Consider the following 19686-nt stretch of genomic DNA (forward strand, 5'->3'; position numbering starts at 1 on the left):
GAATCATTTTTGCAATAGGTGATTCAGTGTTCTAGCTTCCTTTTTAACTTGGATTTTGGCAAATACAGGCAGACTGATCAAAAGACATTGTCAGGTTACATGTGAAGTCAAGATATGTACTTTTCCAAGGAAACTGCGGATTTCTATATAGACCATTTTACAGTCCAACACCAGAGTTTATTAAATATTAAAAATGTAATCTGTAATAAAAATGAGAACTGCATTGATACGTTTGTCTTTTAAGCAATAATCAGTGTGGCTTGTCTTAAATGGTCTAGACTTCCATTTTAACATCTAGTGACAAAGTGGAAAGGCTGCACAAACGTGTGGTACTTTAATTAATAGGGGCAATATTAAGCTTTGAAAGTCCTCTGGAGCTTTTGTCTCTGTTGGAGCACTCTGTGCTGTGAATCTTCCCTAATAGTTAAAGCAAATGAACTAAAATAGCCTTTGGGCTATTTTGTTGCACTGTGTTGTTGGGGGAAAAAATTAATCCTGTGCCATTTTGCATTTGCCGTCTGTGAATCAAACTGTGAAAGCTAATTTAAAAACTTTCACACTTGGCTTGAATGAGGACTGCCAGTGCTTGGAGAATGTTAAATTGAACGCAATTAGCTTGGAGTGGGCTAGCTTAGATGTACCCATCAGCTGCAAAGTGCCCAGGCTTAATGACTGCTCTGACAAACTAACACAGAGGTTGCAGAGAAGAATTTAAAGGCCTTAAGTTTCTACTAAAAGCTTGCCCTCTCTAGAACAGATCTTGGAAATCAAAATAGATGGTACATCGAGGGGTAGAGGTAGGCTTCAACACCTCTGTTGGCAAAGAGGTGGTGAGGTCCTGTGGATACAGAGGTGCTGCATCCGTGAAAGGGAAACAAAACACCTAATGAACCTGCTCAGAAGTTTTAAAGGCATAAATAATGTAAGTATAATACATTGTGATAGCAATAAATTACTATTTATGGTCTCTGAAGTAGTTGGGTGTCATACATAATTGAAGAAGAGGGAGCTGATACAGCTATGGTAGAGTGAAGTTCTGGAATTTTTTAGGGAATGATAGCTGTACTGATGCTAGTGTTTTAGTTTGGAGAAATGGCATGGTTTTGAAGTTAATCTATTAATTGTATCTATCAAGTGCTGCATCAACCTGTAATGGGGATGTGAGGTCCAAATGTAATTGATAAAGTGGAATTCCCTGCTTGGTGTGGGAGTTCAGAGTAGCTTTCAGACCGGAGGAGAGCAGTTCTCTCAGGCTGCAGCTGCTCTTGTCTAGGGATTTTTGGAAAAGGACTAAAGAAGAAAAAGGTGATGAACAGCTCAGGTTGTGAGAAGGATTATCTACAATGACATTAGGTGCTAGTCTAAGTACAGTGCCTCTTCTCTTGGAAGATGGAATGTTTGTCAATCACAGTGGACTGTCGCTTTTGGGATTTTTCCATGACAACGTGTCAGAATATGTGTTTGGAGCTCATTCTTCCTTTTTTTTTTTTTCCCTTGTTTGTTTTTTGTTTGGTTTATTGGTTGGTTTGGTTTTTTGTGGGTGGGGTTTTTTTTCATCCCTCTTCTTTTTCTTGGAGAAAACTCCTGCAGAGTTTTATCTCCAGGTGCTGAGTGAGGTCTCAGCTCAAGTTATTCTATGAGGATTGTAGTAAGTGACCGCTGAATTTCCTAGTGTAGAGAGACCCTGATGGTAAATTAAAAAGAACTGAGTCTGTAAAACAGCACTTCACATGTCATACATTCTTATGTGAGCAACACGAATTGTGCAGACAACAGCAACATTTTTAGTTAATGAACCCAGCCATAAGCACTATTCACATTTAACATGTTTACAGGGAGTAGCATCCAGTCAAAAACTTCCATTAATTCCTTTTTGTGTGAATATTGTGTGCATGAGTGCATACATTTATGTGTGGATTTGTATATATGTGTATGCTATTAGTGTATGCAGTGTTAAAGCATATATAGTAATTCAAAAAGAACCACTGAAAAAGTTTCATTATGCATGTAAATATATTCAGCAGAAGACTTAAAATAACTATTTAATGGAGAAAAAAAAAAAGGAAAAATTATGCCATTTGACATGAGGAATCTATTTTGAACTATAGTATATGCACAATCTGTTTTATGCCTTTCCCTTCTTGAAACTGTTGCCTGAAATATTATGGTGGCATGCAGAGGCTTTGCTTTAAGTTTAATTTTAAATTTGATTTGCCTGAATGCTGTCAGGATATTTCTAAATAGACAGTAAAATTGGAACTTGGTAATATTTGGCACTCAGTTTCTATAGAAATGGCATTCAGGATGCAGCTTTTGACTCATAAGTAAAATAAGACAAAATCATACATGTTAATGATGATTTTTAAATATTTTCAAGAACACGTAAATAGAATTTCTGCCTTGATTTGCTTAGCTATATAGGCAGCAGGGGGAGGGTTTGTAACAGTCATATAGATATAAAGCCGTGAATGAACTTTTCCAATCTGTTGGTCCAAATGTTCTTTAATGGATAAAAATAGAATCAAACTACTGCACATACAAAAACCGGAGTTGTGTATGTTATATGGGAGTTACTGAGCTTCAAACTGAATTATTTTTCCAGTAATATTTTGAGTATCCTCATGCTTTGGTCTTGAATAGACTGGCAGAGAGTTACTTTGCTGCTAACAGGCATCCTCACCTCTGTTTGCTTGTGATCTGGTGACATCAGTTGTTCTTCAGTTACACTCCACTCCTGCTAGGAAGGCAAAGTTTTGATGAAAAAAAAGTAATAATTTAAAGGTTTTTATTAATATGATGTACTTGCTTTGAGAAGAAGTTCAACCTGTTAATACATTTGTTACCAATACAACTTTCTCTTAAATCGCGTCTGACTCAGTGAAGGCTTTTGTGAAGGTCACAGTGGATGGGTCTTGTGGTTTCCAAGTGGTTCTGCTCTGATGAGGACCCATCCCCAGGTCCTCATGCTGACTCCAGTGCAGGTTCATTCCCTGAGGGTGGATCCAGCCACCAGAATTGACACGTTTCCTTCTGCTTGTATCAGAGCTGTAGCATTATAGCAGAGTAAAGCATAAATCACAACAGGACATCTCTACTCTGGGTTTCAAGGCATATGTTCCTTTCCAAGTCATCAATCTGGACAAAATAAAAGGAAATTAAAACCTCATCCAGACCATAGACAGATATCCTTTCTTGTCTATCTGAACCAGAGGCTGTATTGCAGGGGTTCTGAACTTGCCCTCATGACCCCTCTAGCATCATCTTGGGTGGTTACAAGATTTTGAGCTATCCTTTCCTTAAACTAAACTAAACTAGCAACCAGTCTTGCCTTCTTCAGCCAGGCTGCTTCTCAGTGTATCCGGGTGCTGGATGTGCATGGCAGCAGAATTTTTTCCCAGTTGATCAGTTGGGTCAGGTCAGGCCCAGTTGGTTGAATGGCTAGAGCTTGTAGAACCAGTAACCCTGCTGCCCTGCATGCATTCTCTTGAGTAGAATCACCACGATGCTTCATCGTGCATGTGAGGTAGTGGTAGATAAAGTATTACCAGTTGTCATTAGTGTGTATAATTTTTGGGGAAGAACCGAGGAGATGAGAGAAAAGCTTTTTTTCTTGGCAGAATGTCATGTTTCCTGAAGAAAGTCTTTGGCTTAGTGATGTCACTTTTTGATACTGCTTGGACACAGACCTGAAAGTCACAGGTATAAGTGGACCTTCTGTTTTTCTTTCCCGTCTGTGCCAAAGTCCTCTTTGAGAGAGAGTCACTTCTGCCACACTCTTATCACATATTGCTGAAGTGACTTTTGCAGGAGTAGGGCCTGAAAGATTGCAGCTCGCAAGAGGAATGCAAGAAGACACTGCAATATGGTTGTGGTACACCTGTGTTTCCTCTTTTTCCTCTGTGTTATTACACACATCCGTAAAAATGTAAATCACTGTTACAGAGCCAAGCACATCAGTAAGGAAATGCTAAATTTAACGTTGCCCAGATGGAAGATAACTGAATGCAGAGTTGTGTGTGCAGTCACACAGTAACTTTTCTTACCACGTAAAGTCTTAGTGCGAAAGAACAGATCTGTGCTGGAGGAGCAGGATCGGGATGGCACGGTGAAGGCAGTTGTTGCCCGTAGGGAACTGCTGCTCACTGAGGAACATCAGAGAAGGAAGGGGTTGATCATCTCCTGCCTTAGGGAAGCAGGACCAGGTCCTGGAGGCTGAACTGTATGTATCACTGCTCTTGCTATGTGGTGTGTAAGTCAGCTCTAGTAGATATACTTTGGTTTGGTTAAAGTTCTAAGAAGCTAAAATGAAAATTCCTAATGGGAAACGTCAGGCAACTTACACACCGCATGATGTTACCAGACACCGTTATACTTCAACCAAAATATCTTGTCACTCACCAAAATAGTAGCCTTTTTGGTCATTTTTGTAGATATTTTGCTAAAATTCTTGTAAGAAACACTAGTTTCCATTCAAATTTTATTGTCCTGTTTTGGGCTACTCTAGTGGGCGTTTATTTGAGTGGATTTACCTGAGTTAATGCATTAAATATAATGAATTGTAGCCACTATGTAGCTACATGTAGCTTCTGTGTACATAGAAACTAGAAGTATAAAGTGTTTTCTGTGACTGCAGTCGGAAATAAATCCAGAAAATTATTATAAGCATAGTTTTCAAAGGAAGCAATGTTTTTAGACAACAGACTTTGCTGATTTGATACCATGTCAGTAGTCTTTTTTGGGGTTTACTTTTTTTTTAATTGACTATTTCTAGGCACTGTTTTGTAGTGTTACTGATGTAATAATCAATAATCTGCCCTTCTCACTGTGTGTTTGGAAAAAAGATAACTGAAGGTGGAACCCCTTGTGCATGTCTTTCAAAAAAAAAAAAAAGGCAACCCAAAAATGCCAAACACCTCTATGCTGTTATTAAAAATAAAGAATATGATGTGTCTTGTTTTTTTAAAAATCTAAGCAGGATGAAGAATTCACTGCAGATGATACCGTGGAAAGGCTTTGCAAGAGGAGGGCAATCAAGTAGGGATAATTAGAGTTACTATTTAAATATGCAGAGAGCAAAAAGCTTATCTGGAAAAGCAGAGTGAAATTATAACAGCGTAAGACTAATGTAAGAATGATTTGCAAGCAATAAAATCACATCTCCCTGACTTTGTAAGTACAAAATAATAAGCAATATTGAATAATGGAGACTGTAATAGTCTGGGTTATAAACCCAGCGGTATGTGATTTTACCATTAGATCTTACCTAAAGGGGATAGATTGGTTTAACGCTGATAGAGTTGAGCTGTGAGAGGATTACAGGTATTTGGGATGTGTGTGCAGTAAGGGACGAGAGTAATTGCTCAAGATAATCTCCTAGCAGTTAACTCAGAATAATGATATGAAGTTGGCAGAATCTCTGTCCTCGGGATTTATTTTTTCCTTCGAATCGGTCTGAATGTATGGACACCTCTGAAGGAAGGAGATGTGACTCTTACTGCTGGCCTCATTTGAAAAGTTTAATGAATAACAGAAAAATGTGCTGTTAAGAACAAATCCTCCTTGGCAGAGAAATGGGCAGGATGGTCTTCAAGTTCTTAATCATCTCTGATTTTTGTAACTCTGTCATTATTTTCATTAATTAACTTGATTGGGTAACACAAACATCACACGTCTTCCAAAACTAATATTACTGCTGCCTGCTATTTCGTCTGTGGAATTGGGGGGAAAAAAAAAAAAGAAAAAAGCATACCAAAAATGTTAAAGTGACATATAGGCAATAACTTAATTGAACATGTATTTATCCGAATGGCTTTAATTGGACATCACCTACAGTCTAGCCATATTATACTGGTTTCACAGGCCAGGCTTGCCATATGCTGGGCTCCCAAGGAGCTGCTGGAAAGGTTGTAGTTCAGGAGCTGAGGAGAGGGCACGGGGCTGCCAAGGGTGCCCTGGCTCAAAGGAGAAATAGAGCCCAGTAGTCCCCTGGTAGTCATTTGAGTTCCCGTGGCCCTTTCACAAGGGCATGGGTGCTTAACCCAACGGTCCTGGCTACCTTCCAAGTGGAGTAATTAAATTCTGCATTCCTCAGTTCCCTCTCATTTTAATTGGATTAAGTATTCTTCACCTTTTGGCTCTAAACTTGGCTTGGCTAAACAGCTAAGTTTTTCAGTACAGCAGAGTCTTTATTTCAGGTTAGGTTATATTATCCCTGCATATAAGGTACGTTGTTTTAAGTGGAGCAGGTGTTTTGGGAGAGCAGTATGTAAGGTAGAGCCACATTTTACTTACATTTTTAATTGATTTTCTTTGCTGTACTGAAGTACGCCTTTTTCATAGTTATTCCTGATTACTCACTCTCTCAACTTCCAGGCCCTGTTGAAACTGTATAATCAAAGACAGCTTATAAAAAACATTTTAGCTCTCTGCTGTATCCAGGAAAGCTTCTGTTTGCCTGTGTGTACAACTTTCATCTCCTTTGTGTAGTCAGTGAAATCTGGGGCATCGCTGGAAGTTTAATCTTCAGCATGTATTCAGATGTTCACCTGATCACTGAGATTGCTTGGTGTTTTGCAGAAACGAGCTTGTAAACAAGGGAATCTGTGCTACCTCTTCCCTAAAATATGGCTTGGTTTCTAGTGTGCCAATAACTTCTGTTCAGCTACTGGAGCCTAAATAATTGATGATTATTTTTTTTTCCGTGTGTGCCGTTGCACAACATTTTAAAACCCAGGCTGGAATGTGGATGTGTGCTGTGATTCTGCAGAAATTTTAATTAACGAATGGGGGTATCCAAAAGACATATGAAGTAATGAGACTGAATACATGGTTTAAATCTGAGAAGTTAGTTTGTGGGCAGTACAAATCTTCGATATGGATAAAATTGGGATTAGTTCGCTTAACGGTTCACCTGGTCCTAACGATACCTAAATTTAGAATTTGCGAGCACCACTGACCTGTGATCAGAATATGTTTTGCCCTGCATAAAGTGGAATTATATTAGTCAATTCGCATTAGCCAGGTCTGAATCCTGTGTCTGGTTGGATTTAGTTGCACTCAGCTGATGGCAGAGCTCCGTTTGGCTTTTTGTTTGACCTGGATATATGCATCTTTCATAGTGCTGTCAATCTTCTCTTAGGTTGCTCAGTGCACTCCTGTTACTGAAAATCCAAGATCCATAGCCCTTTATTAAATTATGTAGTACCTTTCTTGTACCTGTAATATTTACCTTTGGGCATTAGGACCTTTTTTCCTAGAAAATAACCTGGTACAGGATTTTCTGGGAGTTTTTTTTGCTCTTAAACTCTCTGAAAATTCTTGAGAGAAAAAAAAAAAGGGAACATGAAGACATCCAAGCATATCTTTGTGGGAAAGTCTTAAAAAAAAAAATAGTAGTAGTAGTGAACATATGTGTATTTATTATTTTTTAAAATGAATTTCTTGTAAGTAGTTGCACAGAAATCTTTTTAAAAAGGGAGATCCTGCCTGTGTTATGGACTACTTATGCACTTCCTATAGCATTCTGGCCCCTTTCTCTGTATTAATTCTAGAGAACTGCTCTAAAGTGACATAAAACCTTTTTCCTGTGGACTTGATTTTGTTGGTATGCATGGAGGAGGAGGGGGGTAAAACCAGCATCCAGTCTTTCATCCTTCTGGATGAAGATTAATCATGATCACAGCTGCAGAATAATGCAGATCTTAGCTGCTGGGGCTGGAGAGGGGGAAGGGACAGGCAGTGGGGAGAGCAAGGGACATAGGCTGTCTTTACTTCCACGTGGCCCGTCTCCCCTCGGAGGCACTGCCTTGAACAGGGGAGTTGCAAGAAGCAGATTTTCAGAAATTGTTTTCCTTCCATTGACTTAGTGGATCCCCTTGTATTTCAATATCTGCTTGCTGTCTGCCAGCAGCATTCCTTGGCTTCGTGTGCACTGTCCCTTATGCAGCGTACAGCACGGTGCTGTCTTCATTATATGACAGCAGCTCGTTTTAAATAAAGGCACAGGTTTGCTGTTGCCCCAGCTTACCTTTTGTATTTTGACTAATTGATTTTTCATATATCTTTTTTCCTTTGATCGTAAGGAATGCATTCAATTTATCAGCAAGGCAGGTACATATGTGGTTTTTACATGGCTTACTTGCTTTCTTGATGATGCATTAGGCAAGGGATGCTGAAATGCTGCTGGCTCGACGGCACACAGATTTAGACCAGTGACTTTTACTATGTCTCTGTAGATAGCCCTTAAATGCCTTGCAGGTCAACTGTTTTTGAAATGGATAAAAGTGTGCTAATTCCTTCAAGGTAAATCAGAAGGATTATGACATCTCGGAAGAAGGGGCTGCCAGACAGCTCATGAGCAATATAACTAGGACTGACCCAATAGCATCTCTAAAGCTTCCCATAAAATTGCCTGAGGAGTCTGCCAAGAAGCCAGATGCTGCTGCTGGAAAAATACCTTCTGTAGCTTGGCATTTGTCCTGTAATTGCTTCCAAGAGAGAATAAACTGTAGCATGACAGTAGAAGGTGAATGGTTCCTCACTGCACACTACTTGGGTGATTTTTGAAAATATTTAGAAAATAAGCACGGTTTTGTGATGGATTACCGCTAGTGCAGGTCTGTATATTCATTTAGCTGCTTAAGAGTACCCCATCTGAATAATCAAGAGCATCTTCTTTTTTTTTTTCCTGACATTTTAGCTTGGCAGTGGTTTGGTTTTTCTTTTGGGTAATAGCTTTTACAGGGTCCCTAACCTGATCACTCGGGCTTTGATGCTGCAAGTGCGTGATGCGGTCACACAGACCTCCCCAGTTGCAAAGTGGAGACCAGTGTGTTTCCCTGTATGGATGTTTCTCTGGATGGGATTATGATAGAGAAAACAACACCTGGCCTATGCAGTTTGAAGGGTTATATTGTCACGTGGGTTTGTTTTTTTTTTTTTTTCCTCTATAGTGCATTTTCCAGCTGTGGGAAGAGAGCCGTCTTTTATTATTTAGAGATGCTGCTGAATCTTACCCACAAACAGAAAATGCATAGAGTCTGACTTCTCGTGGGAGGTGCTTCTGCTCTTTTAAAGTGGTTAACGTTCTTACTGATCTGAAGTAGAGGCATTTGTGGGGCAGTGCATAACATGATCAGATACAGGGCACCGCATTCGCAAACGAGATGAAACCGGATAAGTGAATTAAAGAAAATTATTTATGGTTTGAAATTTCTCCAGTAAAATCTAGCAGCCCTTCTCAAATACTTCTGTTTGGTATCGCTTGGAAACCTGCCTGCTCTTCGTCTTAGCAGTCATGTGGAATTACCTTCATGAGTGACATTGCTGGTCTGAAGACTGGAGTATTTAAATAGAGTTGTCAAAAGTATTTCTGTAGCTAAAACTCATTTACTAGGCTATTTAAAATATTGATGTTTGTCGGTTGTGGAACAACAATGTACAAATAATTCTTGCTTGTATGTGTGAGTTCCAGAAAGCTTCTTGCTTTTTCACCTTTGCTCTGCTAGTCAATGAACTTTGGAAGAAGTCTGGTGGTTGGGTTTGGTGTAATAAATCAAAAGTCCGTTCACAGTGAGGTGAAGTCCTCTGATTAGTTTTCCTAATACTTAACTGTCAGGGAACAAGGGCTGAGTGTTGAAAAATAGCAGTGAATAAAGATCCTGGCATAGGGCTTTTTTGTTGTTGTTGACGTTAGGAAAGTTTGCTTTGCTGTAATGTCAGGAAGCATTCAGAAAATTGAAGGGTAGGATGTGTAGGTTAACTTGTGTGACAGAGCAAATCTCAAAGGGACCTGAAAAAGTTGGTGCAAAACTCATGTCCATTAAGAAGGCCAGTATAAAGTATTAACTTCAAGCTCTGCTTGAGCTTAAGTTAGTTATTGTGTAGGTATTGTGCTGTATTTATTTAAAATGAATGAGAGGGTGAGTCCCAGTTCAGTCTCACTTACAATATTAAGAAAGTCATCTTGAAATTATTGGGAAAAAAAAAAAAGGCTGAATTAAGATATTTCTGGAAAGGACAGGAGATGGAGAAGTTGCCTTCAACTTACTGTGCCACTTAAAAACATGCTGAGCTATCCGGGATTTGAGACATTTAATTCCATAACCTTTTCTTCCAATTAGAAGGCATGGATTCTGATTGTGAGGAATTTGCATTTAAATATAAAACGTGGTGTCTCTGACATTGCTTTTACCTTCTCCCTGGTGATGCTTCTGGCTGCGTACTTCTCCCTTTCCTTCAGTGTGATGATTGCACCACTGCGCTTTAGTAATCATTTAACAGCTCTAATTACAGAATACTGTGATCCCAACCGTGTACTTTGTCCTTTTTTCCCTTCTTAGTCTTCACTCGTTTCTTTGGTGTCGAGAGGATCGCGAAAGAGCTGTTCTTCTGCTTTGCAAAACTAAATTCCATAGACCCTGCTTTGGTAACGTACAGATTTGCATTTTCTTGTTGCCTTAGAGTTAATGACATTGAATTTTAGACATAGAGGGGTTGGTTGGTCTGGTGTTGTTTACATCAGTCACGCCGGCATAACTTCACTGACACTAATGCAGGTACACCAGGATAAAATTGGTGTAACTCCAACTCCATTAAAATCAATGGAGTTACGCCAATATAAGTCAAATGTAACGCTATTGATTTTTGTGCTGGTGTGGCTTTATTGACTTTAATGGAGGCAAGGCAGTTTGCTGCTAGTGGAACTCGGATCGCAGTCAGGCTGTGCCCGGGCAGCATTTGTAGTAGTTGGGAGTTTTGTTTCTTGTTTGTTCTTACACAGCGTTATCAGAAATGCTTTTTCTTATCTGCTCCAGGGTCAGCAGCGGAGCAATCTGGGGACAGTAAAGTCTTGGCGTAACGCAATTCATATAGGAAAAGCATTTAGGTAATTCAGTTTCGCTGGGAGCACGGGGAATCTCTACTCCAATCTGAACGACTTGCTATGTTATCTGGCAACAGGGCAGCCTCGCTGGATCGAAGGAACTATGAGAAGGTTTTTAGCCTGTTTTGTTCAGCATCAGTGCTCTTTTTCTTTTTTTTTCTTTTTTTTTTTTAATGTAACACCCTGCAAAAGCTTCTAAACAGCACTTTGAGTGGAGTTTTGCATCTCGGAGCAGAAAAATGCACTTGCAGGAACAATGTGTGTTGTATTTATACCCCCCAGCACACAAGAGCATTTTCAGCTCCCTGGGCTGGAGTTGCCTTCCCAGGGTCCGGTGGGAGAGTATTGGGAATTCTGCGTGTGTCCAGCCTTTGCCAGGACTGACTTGTTTCATTCAAGGCTGCAAATACACTTGTCTGACAGACTTGCATGAGTCCTTATGGAATTGAAGGCATTCAGGACTGCCACCACCGTTTTTTAATAATTGCCATTCCCATTTTGATTTCCAGCCTTTGATTTTCCATGGTGATAGATTGGGGGTTTGAGCCTATGCCCTCTATCCTTGCAAGACTCCTGAGAGCGATGCCACTCATCTGGCATGATGAGGCTCCCAGGTACATAAATCCTAGCTCAAAGAAGATGTAGGTATTAACAAAAGCTGTGGAAGGGCTGTTAAATGTTATTTTACAGAGTTGAAGCTGATACCTGATTACTGGAAATCAGACTGAGACCAACTGGAGGGACCACAACAGCACTGGAATTACCGAGCACTGGCTCTGGTCAGCAGTAGAGCAGAACAGGGGAGAGCAGCAAGTCCTGGGTTCTCAGTGCTGGGTGGTTTTTGTGATTTTTGGGGGGTTTCGTTTTATTTATTTATTTATTTTTAATTTAAGTTTTACACTGTGATTATGGAAACTCTTCTAAGAGGATAAATTTCATATTGAAAGCACTGAAGGAAAAAAATAGAAATACTTTTCTGTTGGTCGTCAGTGAGTTGACTGGCTCAAATTTAGCAGCTTTTCGTAGAAGTATTTGAATATCCTTCGTCAGAGAAATCATGAACCGATATCACATTGTTTTTCCTGAATGCAAAATAACATACTTTAGAATATTTCACAAATCCTGTTAAGGCAACGTTGATGTCTTCTGTTTTGCCTTTGTTTCCAGAATGCTGTCCTCTGTAATATAAAATAGAAACTGTAATATTAAAATGAAATGTTAGCAATTTCTCATTAAAAATGTTGATGAAATCAATTCATTCCCATGCAAAGCATCTTTTTCATCCAGTCAGCATTTTCTATGAGTAGAAGATTCACAGCACTTCTGGTGAATAATTGGTGAGGTGGAGGGTAGAATTCTCCACTACATGGAGTGATTTCCAGGAGGAATTTTAGTAATTATTCCTGCTGTCATTGGAATACTAATAAACATCTTACTTTGGAAATATTTTATAGGTCAATTTTTTGGCAAGATGCTCTTCTAGTGGTAAATCAGCTTCAGTGGTGCTATTTACACCATCTGAGGAACCAGGTAGTGTGCCTGAAAGATGCCCTAGAGATGGAATAATGAAGCATATTGTAAACCACAGTAAATTTAATACAGTGTGTGACTGGCCTTAGTTACATGTAGTGTTTTGTTTGTTTGTTTTTAAAAAAAAGAGCTGCTTGTTTTCAGGAGATGAGATGTATTTTATAAATATAGCTAAACAAATAGCAACTGGATACAATGGGAAATGAGATGATTATGTTGGGTGTTTTGGAAGAAAACAAATGAATTGCAGGACTTCAGAGGTAGAAAAGCCAAGAGCAAAGAGCTTCTTGTTTTCAGGAGATGTAGTTTATAAATATAGCTAAACAAATAGCAACTGGATACAATGGGAAATGAGATGATTATGTTGGGTGTTTTGGAAGAAAACAAATGAATTGCAGGACTTCAGAGGTAGAAAAGCCAAGAGCTAAGGATGGGGAGCATGGGTTTTGTTTTGTTAAACCAGGGTGTGGGAGGCACCATCCTCTTGTCAAAATGAGCTTGAGTAGTTTTCTCATGTCAGAAGAATTAAAAAAATGTTACCGCTTGAGTAGTTTTCTCATGTCAGAAGAATTAAAAAGGGTTAATTGGGAAGTGTCATTCTCACTACAGACATAGTAGAGACAGCATAGTAAAGCACATAAATCTCTTCCCTTTCTCTTAATGTATAGAAGTCAGAGGTGAAGGGGAGCAAACTAAACTAAGTATGGAGGTGTTGGTGAGTCTTCGCAAGCTGTGTGGCTTAGGGAGGCAGTAGGAGAAGTTGGGTACTGGGTTTCAGAGGGTTTCCAGTTTGCAGGGGAATATTCAAGAAGCTAAACTGGACACTCTCCTTCCCCATATCTGCTGAGGGAATGAATTTTTGTGTCGGATCTCCGCGTTGTGCATGAACAGTAAGCTGCCTCTCTCCTTACTGGCATTTCTGTAGCCTGTAAAAGAAATCGCAGGGAAACATGGTGATTGACGTGCGATGCCACGACGGAGTCACTGGGAGCAGTTTATTATGTTGTTCTGTGGGCAAATGACAAAACTAGAGGAGGGAGAGTAGGCACATGCAACAGTTTAATGGAGATTGTCGTCTTTTGCCGGGTGGAGAGAATTTTAATGCACAAGTTTAGATTTTACTGCTAAACACGTTGTTATAGAATTTGCTTTAATGAAATATATACAGAGACAGCTTCCCCTGTTTGCTTTTCTTGGCCTCCTTGTTTTCTCCTCTGTGTCAGTATCTTAAGATGTCTATTTTGCCTCATCTTCCTCGTCTTCTGGTTCTTACAGGGCTTATTAACGGAGGTATTTCAGTGGGTTTTGGACCAATCCCCTGGCTTTCAGTTTGGAGTTAGTGTAGTGCCTTCTGTAAAAAATAAATACTCTGATACCAAGGAGATTCCTGCAGGATGTTTGCAAGACCTGACCACTGGGGAAATGAACCGATGAGCACAAAATAGCATGAATGGCTCCAAAGGGTCCCGTGGCCTCCTCTCTCTGGAGGGTGTAAAGGGCACTGGTGGAGAGCTTGGGTTTTTCCACCATCTGCTCCTCTGTGCCCCACTGAAGTTCTCCATGTGAGGCTCCAGGGTCAGATGAGAAGTTGATGAGTAACATTTTTTTCCCCCTGGATAGCAGTCCTTCGCACTTGAACTGTTTTCAGTTTTCCAGGATCCTAGCACTTTTTAAAATCATTTTGTCACTTTCATTCTGCCCTTTGAATATGTTTGGGCTTTGTCTAACGCTTGCAAAATCATGTGCATCAGCAACCCTTTAGAGATGATTATGTTGGGTGTTTTGGAAGAAAGCAAATGAATTGCAGGACTTCAGAGGTAGAAAAGCAAGAGCTAAGGATGGGGAGCATGGGTTTTGTTTTGTGAAAGCAAGGTGTGGGAGGCACCATCCTCTTGTCAAATCCCACTTTGGGGCTGTGGAGAACTTAAATACCTAGGGAATGCCAGGGCTTAGTTACAAATCCTTTCTAAAACTCCTTTACATAAGCAGATGGAAACTGGTTTCAGGGGACGAAACTCTAAGTTTTGAAGCCCTGAAGAAAATTAATAAATTCATGTATTTTAAAGCCGGAGGGGAAGTATTATGATCGTCTTGTTTGACCTCCTTCATAACTTGGGCCAGGGGAAGTCGCCTAATAACCCCTTCATGAGCTCACTCAAGCGTGGTTGAAAAGACAAATGATTTGACAGAAATTGTTGTTTTACAAATGCGTGGGGGAGGCGGGAGGAGCATGTGATGAATTTCCCTGTGCGTAAAAGGTCCAACGTGTGTTAATCCTAACTGCAAAGTGAATTTACAAAAACGTTTCTTCACTAAGGCTTTAGGTTTTACCCCGGCGTAGGAGTAATACAGAATGGAGGCTTAAGACTTCTCTTGGAATTAAGAGTCAGTTAATTCCAGAATGCGCTGATTGTGTTCCTACTGTAGCTACTTAATAAGGGAACAGAAAATGTCAGTATTCTGTTAAAACGAAGAGCTCTGAATCCTCTTTAGGGAAAGCTGAGGCATGCACGTAATGTTGTAAGAGCTGGAACAGTAACGAGGCACACAAGAAGATCATTAGAGTATAAGATGATGGAATTTTTTTTATATTTTTTTTAAATGCAGCTAACAAAATTTTGTCTTTAGAGCAGGGAGAGAAATGTGGCAGAACTGATCAAAGAAAATAGCATCTCATTGATAAAACACATGCTGCAGTGCTTCCCACAGTTGGAAGAGCGTCGTATTTAACAACGGTGACCTAGATTGGAGGAGACAATAAAAGCTGTTGCGGTGAAGAGCAGATTGACTGCCATTCTCATCTGGGTAATAAACGGCTGAAATATGGACAGTATATGAAAGTTTACTAATGTAGCTTACATAAAGACCTACGCTTTTGGAGGAATTGTCTCTGTAGCAAATTCAGTTTGAACTATAGCTTGCATCTGACAGATGTTTATGTGCTCCTTTACAAAGACACCTATTACATTATTCAAGGATCTATGAGTCTGCGAGAGTACGACCTGATTAGGTTTTAAAGTAAATCAATATGTGAACCTGTCCAAAAATAGACATGCATTTATTTTAAAAAATATTACTCGGTGGGATAGCCTCGAGGGGATATAGCTTTTCTGGAGAGTTTCAAATGAGATAGCAGTCATATGTTGTTGTTTTAAAATATTCAGTGCCATTCAGATGCTGCTATTTCAGCCATCCTGCTGAAAGTGGCTGACGACAGGAAATTACATTCTTGATGCTTTGTACCCAAAACAGTCTTCTATAAGACCTTAAAACTTGCTTAACTGTTGACCCTGGGGGTATTTTTTTCTTTCCTTCGTTTTGGTTTTATTATCAATGGACCTATTATAAATATTTTTCTTTTGTTAAGTGGAGCACGTTAGTGTTTCTTGCAAAGTTACGCAGGTAACCCTTAGGTAAATATAAATCCAAATTCTAGAAAAATAGACTGTCAATCCGGCTGTGATTGAGACATGCTTTAAGTGCCATCGAGCTGTAAAGACCGATGCATCCCTCCTGTGCTGTAAAACTAAATATTATTAAATTGGGTTGTGTGGAGGGGGAGGGGAAGGAGCTGGGGGTTGGAGGGACATCTGTTCTCTCCAGTGCTTCCCTCCCTCTTTGCTGGGGGGGATTTCAAGCGTAAGTGAGGAGCGACTCCATGGACAGCAGGGTGAGGTGGTTCCCTCAGCACAGTGTGTGGGTTCCTCAGTGCCAGGACCCAATGGTCACTGCACGTGGTGGCCCACTGTGACCGTGTCTGGGGTAGAGACATCTCCCTGGCCGTGGACCTGGTGAAAGAGCACTTCAGATCCTCCCAGATTGCGGTGGTTATCTTACTTCTCCTCTCTCTTTGATCAACCTTCGTTTGCTTTGTCCTTTCCTGCTGCCTTCTTAACTGAGAATGTTAATCAAAATGCTTTTGGTTTATTCAGGTTCTCAGAGAAGGTGTATTTAGCAAGGAGTGCAACTTTAATTTGTACGTTGTTTCGGTTTGGTTTTCCTCCTTTTTGGGATGGGGTGCTCATTCAGACTCCACAGAGGAGGAACAGGGCGCGTTGTATTTCAAAATCAGTTCAGCAGATTTGGAAAAGCTATCGTTGAATATTCTATGATACACATACAGATTTGAAGAGCTTATTAAAGAAAGCCCCTGACACACTTCAGCAATATTAAATCACTTCAGACGGTGCATGGCAGTGTAATGTTACTGAAGCATTTTAAAATGTTAAAAGAGCCTGGATTTGAAAGTACTAGAGGCTTCACAGCCCTTACTGTGAAAAGTGATTTAAACTGTCAAAATTATTTCAATGTTTGCAGTGTGTTACTCTCTTAAATGACAGAGAAGGAACATTAGTAAATAACTACAACTGCAGTTAATCTCTGGCCAGCTAACCAGCTGATATGCTGGGTTAATTTCTTTATTAAATGCTTATTTAATAACTGGGCAGCTGTTCAGACAGGCCAGATGGACTTCACCGTAATTGTGCTAATAATGAGAACTTTTTCACAATAAGAAAGAGCAATAAGAACGTGCATTTAGCGCAGGAGCATGATGACAAATGGCTTCGGGACGGTGTGGTCCTCTGCCCTTAGCAGACGGGCTGGAGTAGGTGGCCCATCCTTCAAAGTAAGAGCTGGAGTAATGGTTTATTCTTTGTTTGGTTGTTTGGGTTTTATTTTTTTTTTGGTGTATTTTTTGCCTCCATAGGCTGTAGATCACTGGTCCACATTTCTGCAGCTACTGTCGTGGGTTCACAACATGGATTTTGTGTATCTCCCCAACACGTTACATAAAGCTGTAGCTTGCGCCCTGAATGTTATCCCCTATCCTATTTATATTTTGTAGGTTTAATTAACTGTATTCTCAGTGTTCCTTGCAAGAAAAATTACTAGATGTGCGTTAAGAATTATGTTGGTTTTTTTTACATGGAGGCAGATTCTTTTGTACTGGAAACATTATCATAAGCAAGAGGAGTGGCAAAGTGTGATGCTCTCAGTATGAGTGATGAATACGTTTTGCATTTGTCTTTGTTCAAGTAGGGGAATAAAAGCATTAAAAGTGCATTTCAGGAGTAAAATCTGAATTTACTGTCTGGCAATATATTTTTGCCTTGGGATTGTTGCATGGAGTCCTTGCAGAATTACTTGCTTTTGGTGATGTTTCCAGCTTCTTCCTGGATCATGGTTTTTGTCCTCCAGCTGCTGGCCCAGAAATACAGGTCTTCTGCAGACCTTGTGTGGTCTCTGTAGCCTGTAAAGATATCTTCAGCTATGCCAAGACATCTCAAACAGGACTCGATGACTGTGTTTAAGCATCTAAAATTGTGGGTAATTGACTCTGTGGACGGAGAACTTCATAGGTTTCTTCCTCAGTAAGCTTGCAATGGCTTGCGTTTATTTAATGTTTTAAACTTAGACATTGACCATTACTTTTTGTTTCCTTCTTTAACAGCACTCGAAAGGAGTGAATGAGATGAACTGTTTGGGTTATAGTATCTGAAAGGCTAAATTATTCTCTTGGAGAGACGTTCTAAATGAGCCTGACTGAGATCCTGGATCTGTGTGAAGAGGACTAAGGATATAGGATGTCAACTGAGACAGAACTTCAAGTGGCTGTTAAAACCAGCACAAAGAAAGACTCCAAAAAGAAAGGTAGTGACTAATTTCTCTTTATTTGTCTGTGTTTTCTACTTTAATCAGCTCCTACATCAGCTACCCTTTTATGCATCTGTGATTCTTCTGCTATCTGTGTGCTCGGTGAAAGTAAAATTGTGAGGCACAGTGGAAGTCTGGTATAGGAACATGGGATTTTATTCTCTGACATAAACTACATCTTATTGAAATATATTTAAAATGCAAGAAAGAGCTTATGTATTACAGTTCATTAATTTTTACTCTATATGTATATTGCAACTGTTTCACAAATGGAAATACAGCTTCAGAAATTACTCTTAGCAAAAGATAATTTTTTTTTTTTTTTTTACATCTTATTGAAATATATTTAAAATGCAAGAAAGAGCTTATGTATTACAGTTCATTAATTTTTACTCTTATCTTATTGAAATATATTTAAAATGCATTACAGTTCATTATGTATTACAGTTCATTAATTTTTACTCTATATGTATATTGCAACTGTTTCACAAATGGAAATACAGCTTCAGAAATTACTCTTAGCAAAAGATAATTTTTTTTTTTTTTTTGCCTGTTGATAACTAAGTTTTCTCCTAAAGGATTTGTTTCTACTTTTTTTTTGAACTAAGCAGAGCTTAAATGCACTTTCTGTTCCTGGAGGTTGACTCTTACTGACACATTGTGAAGTTACAGAGAATTCCGTAGCAATTTATAGAGAGATTAATTGTAATCTGGCAAAGGAAATATAAACAAGGAGGAGGAAAACTCAAGGAGAAACTATGAATAAATGCATGGTTGGATCAATTAATATTTGTATTTACAGTTTTATATCAGATTGTAGGGCAGTTCTTTGGTCTGATAAGTATGAGAAATGGGACTGTATGAATTTGGTGCTTATGAATAAGAGTACTGAAAGGTTTTTAGTAGGGATTTTTATCTTTAGATTTCTGTTAGTATTTTTTTATTGCTTATGGTTGTACTGATGAACTTCCTGTTCTTCTGTGTAGCTGTCTGATGTTTTTTAAAGCCTATACAGATAATGAAACTGAAAACATATTTAATATGAATTGCTCAAATAAAAGTAAAAAGTTGAACAAAAAAGAAAAAATCATACTTAAATAGGTTAATACTTGAGGCAGCAAGATTAGAATTTTCATGTGAACTTTTCAGCTTGTCGTTCTGTTTATTTTTGTGGATGTATAATTTAGCCATTTGCTTTTGAGTATTTTTTTTACATTTTTTTAAGACATTCTCATCTTTGTTCATGTATGTTTGTGTTGTAAATCTTACTCATCTTAGACATCTGATAAATAACTTGTTTAGCATCTGGGTGGCTATACTGTTTACTGCAGTGATTCTACCAAACCGTTAATTAATCCTTTGTGTTTGCTACTGCTTTTGTATCAGAAATCTTTATATTGGCGTATTTAAAAAGAGACACAGCAATTAAAAAAAAATTCAAGTGTTTGTTTGGGAAGGTGGTGTAGGATCCTTATGACTATTCTAAGCTTACACTTATAAGGAAAAAATGATTCATTTATGATTAAAAAGCTGCAGGTTGGAAAGGTAAAAGTAGGGGAATTTTGGAAATGAGAATGTTATCTGAGAGAGATGTTCAAGGGAAGTAAAGAACATTTGGT

At 39.1% G+C, this 19686-nt stretch overlaps 1 protein-coding gene across 10 annotated transcripts in view; it reads left to right on the plus strand.

Moving 5' to 3' along the window:
• Positions 1–19686, plus strand: part of DAB1 (Dab, reelin signal transducer, homolog 1 (Drosophila)) — a 544445-nt gene that overhangs the window by 400711 nt on the left and 124048 nt on the right. For all 10 annotated transcript variants that reach the window (XM_014939420.1, XM_014939417.1, XM_014939424.1 and 7 more), the window contains one exon: positions 17865–18064. In XM_014939420.1, the coding sequence (XP_014794906.1) occupies positions 17998–18064 (67 nt within the window). In that variant the 5' untranslated portion in view covers positions 17865–17997. The remainder of the gene's footprint in view (positions 1–17864; positions 18065–19686) is intronic.

The sequence above is a fragment of the Calidris pugnax genome, unplaced genomic scaffold, assembly GCF_001431845.1.
Source record: "Calidris pugnax isolate Ruff unplaced genomic scaffold, ASM143184v1 scaffold18, whole genome shotgun sequence".
Classification (NCBI taxonomy): Eukaryota; Metazoa; Chordata; class Aves; order Charadriiformes; family Scolopacidae; genus Calidris; species Calidris pugnax.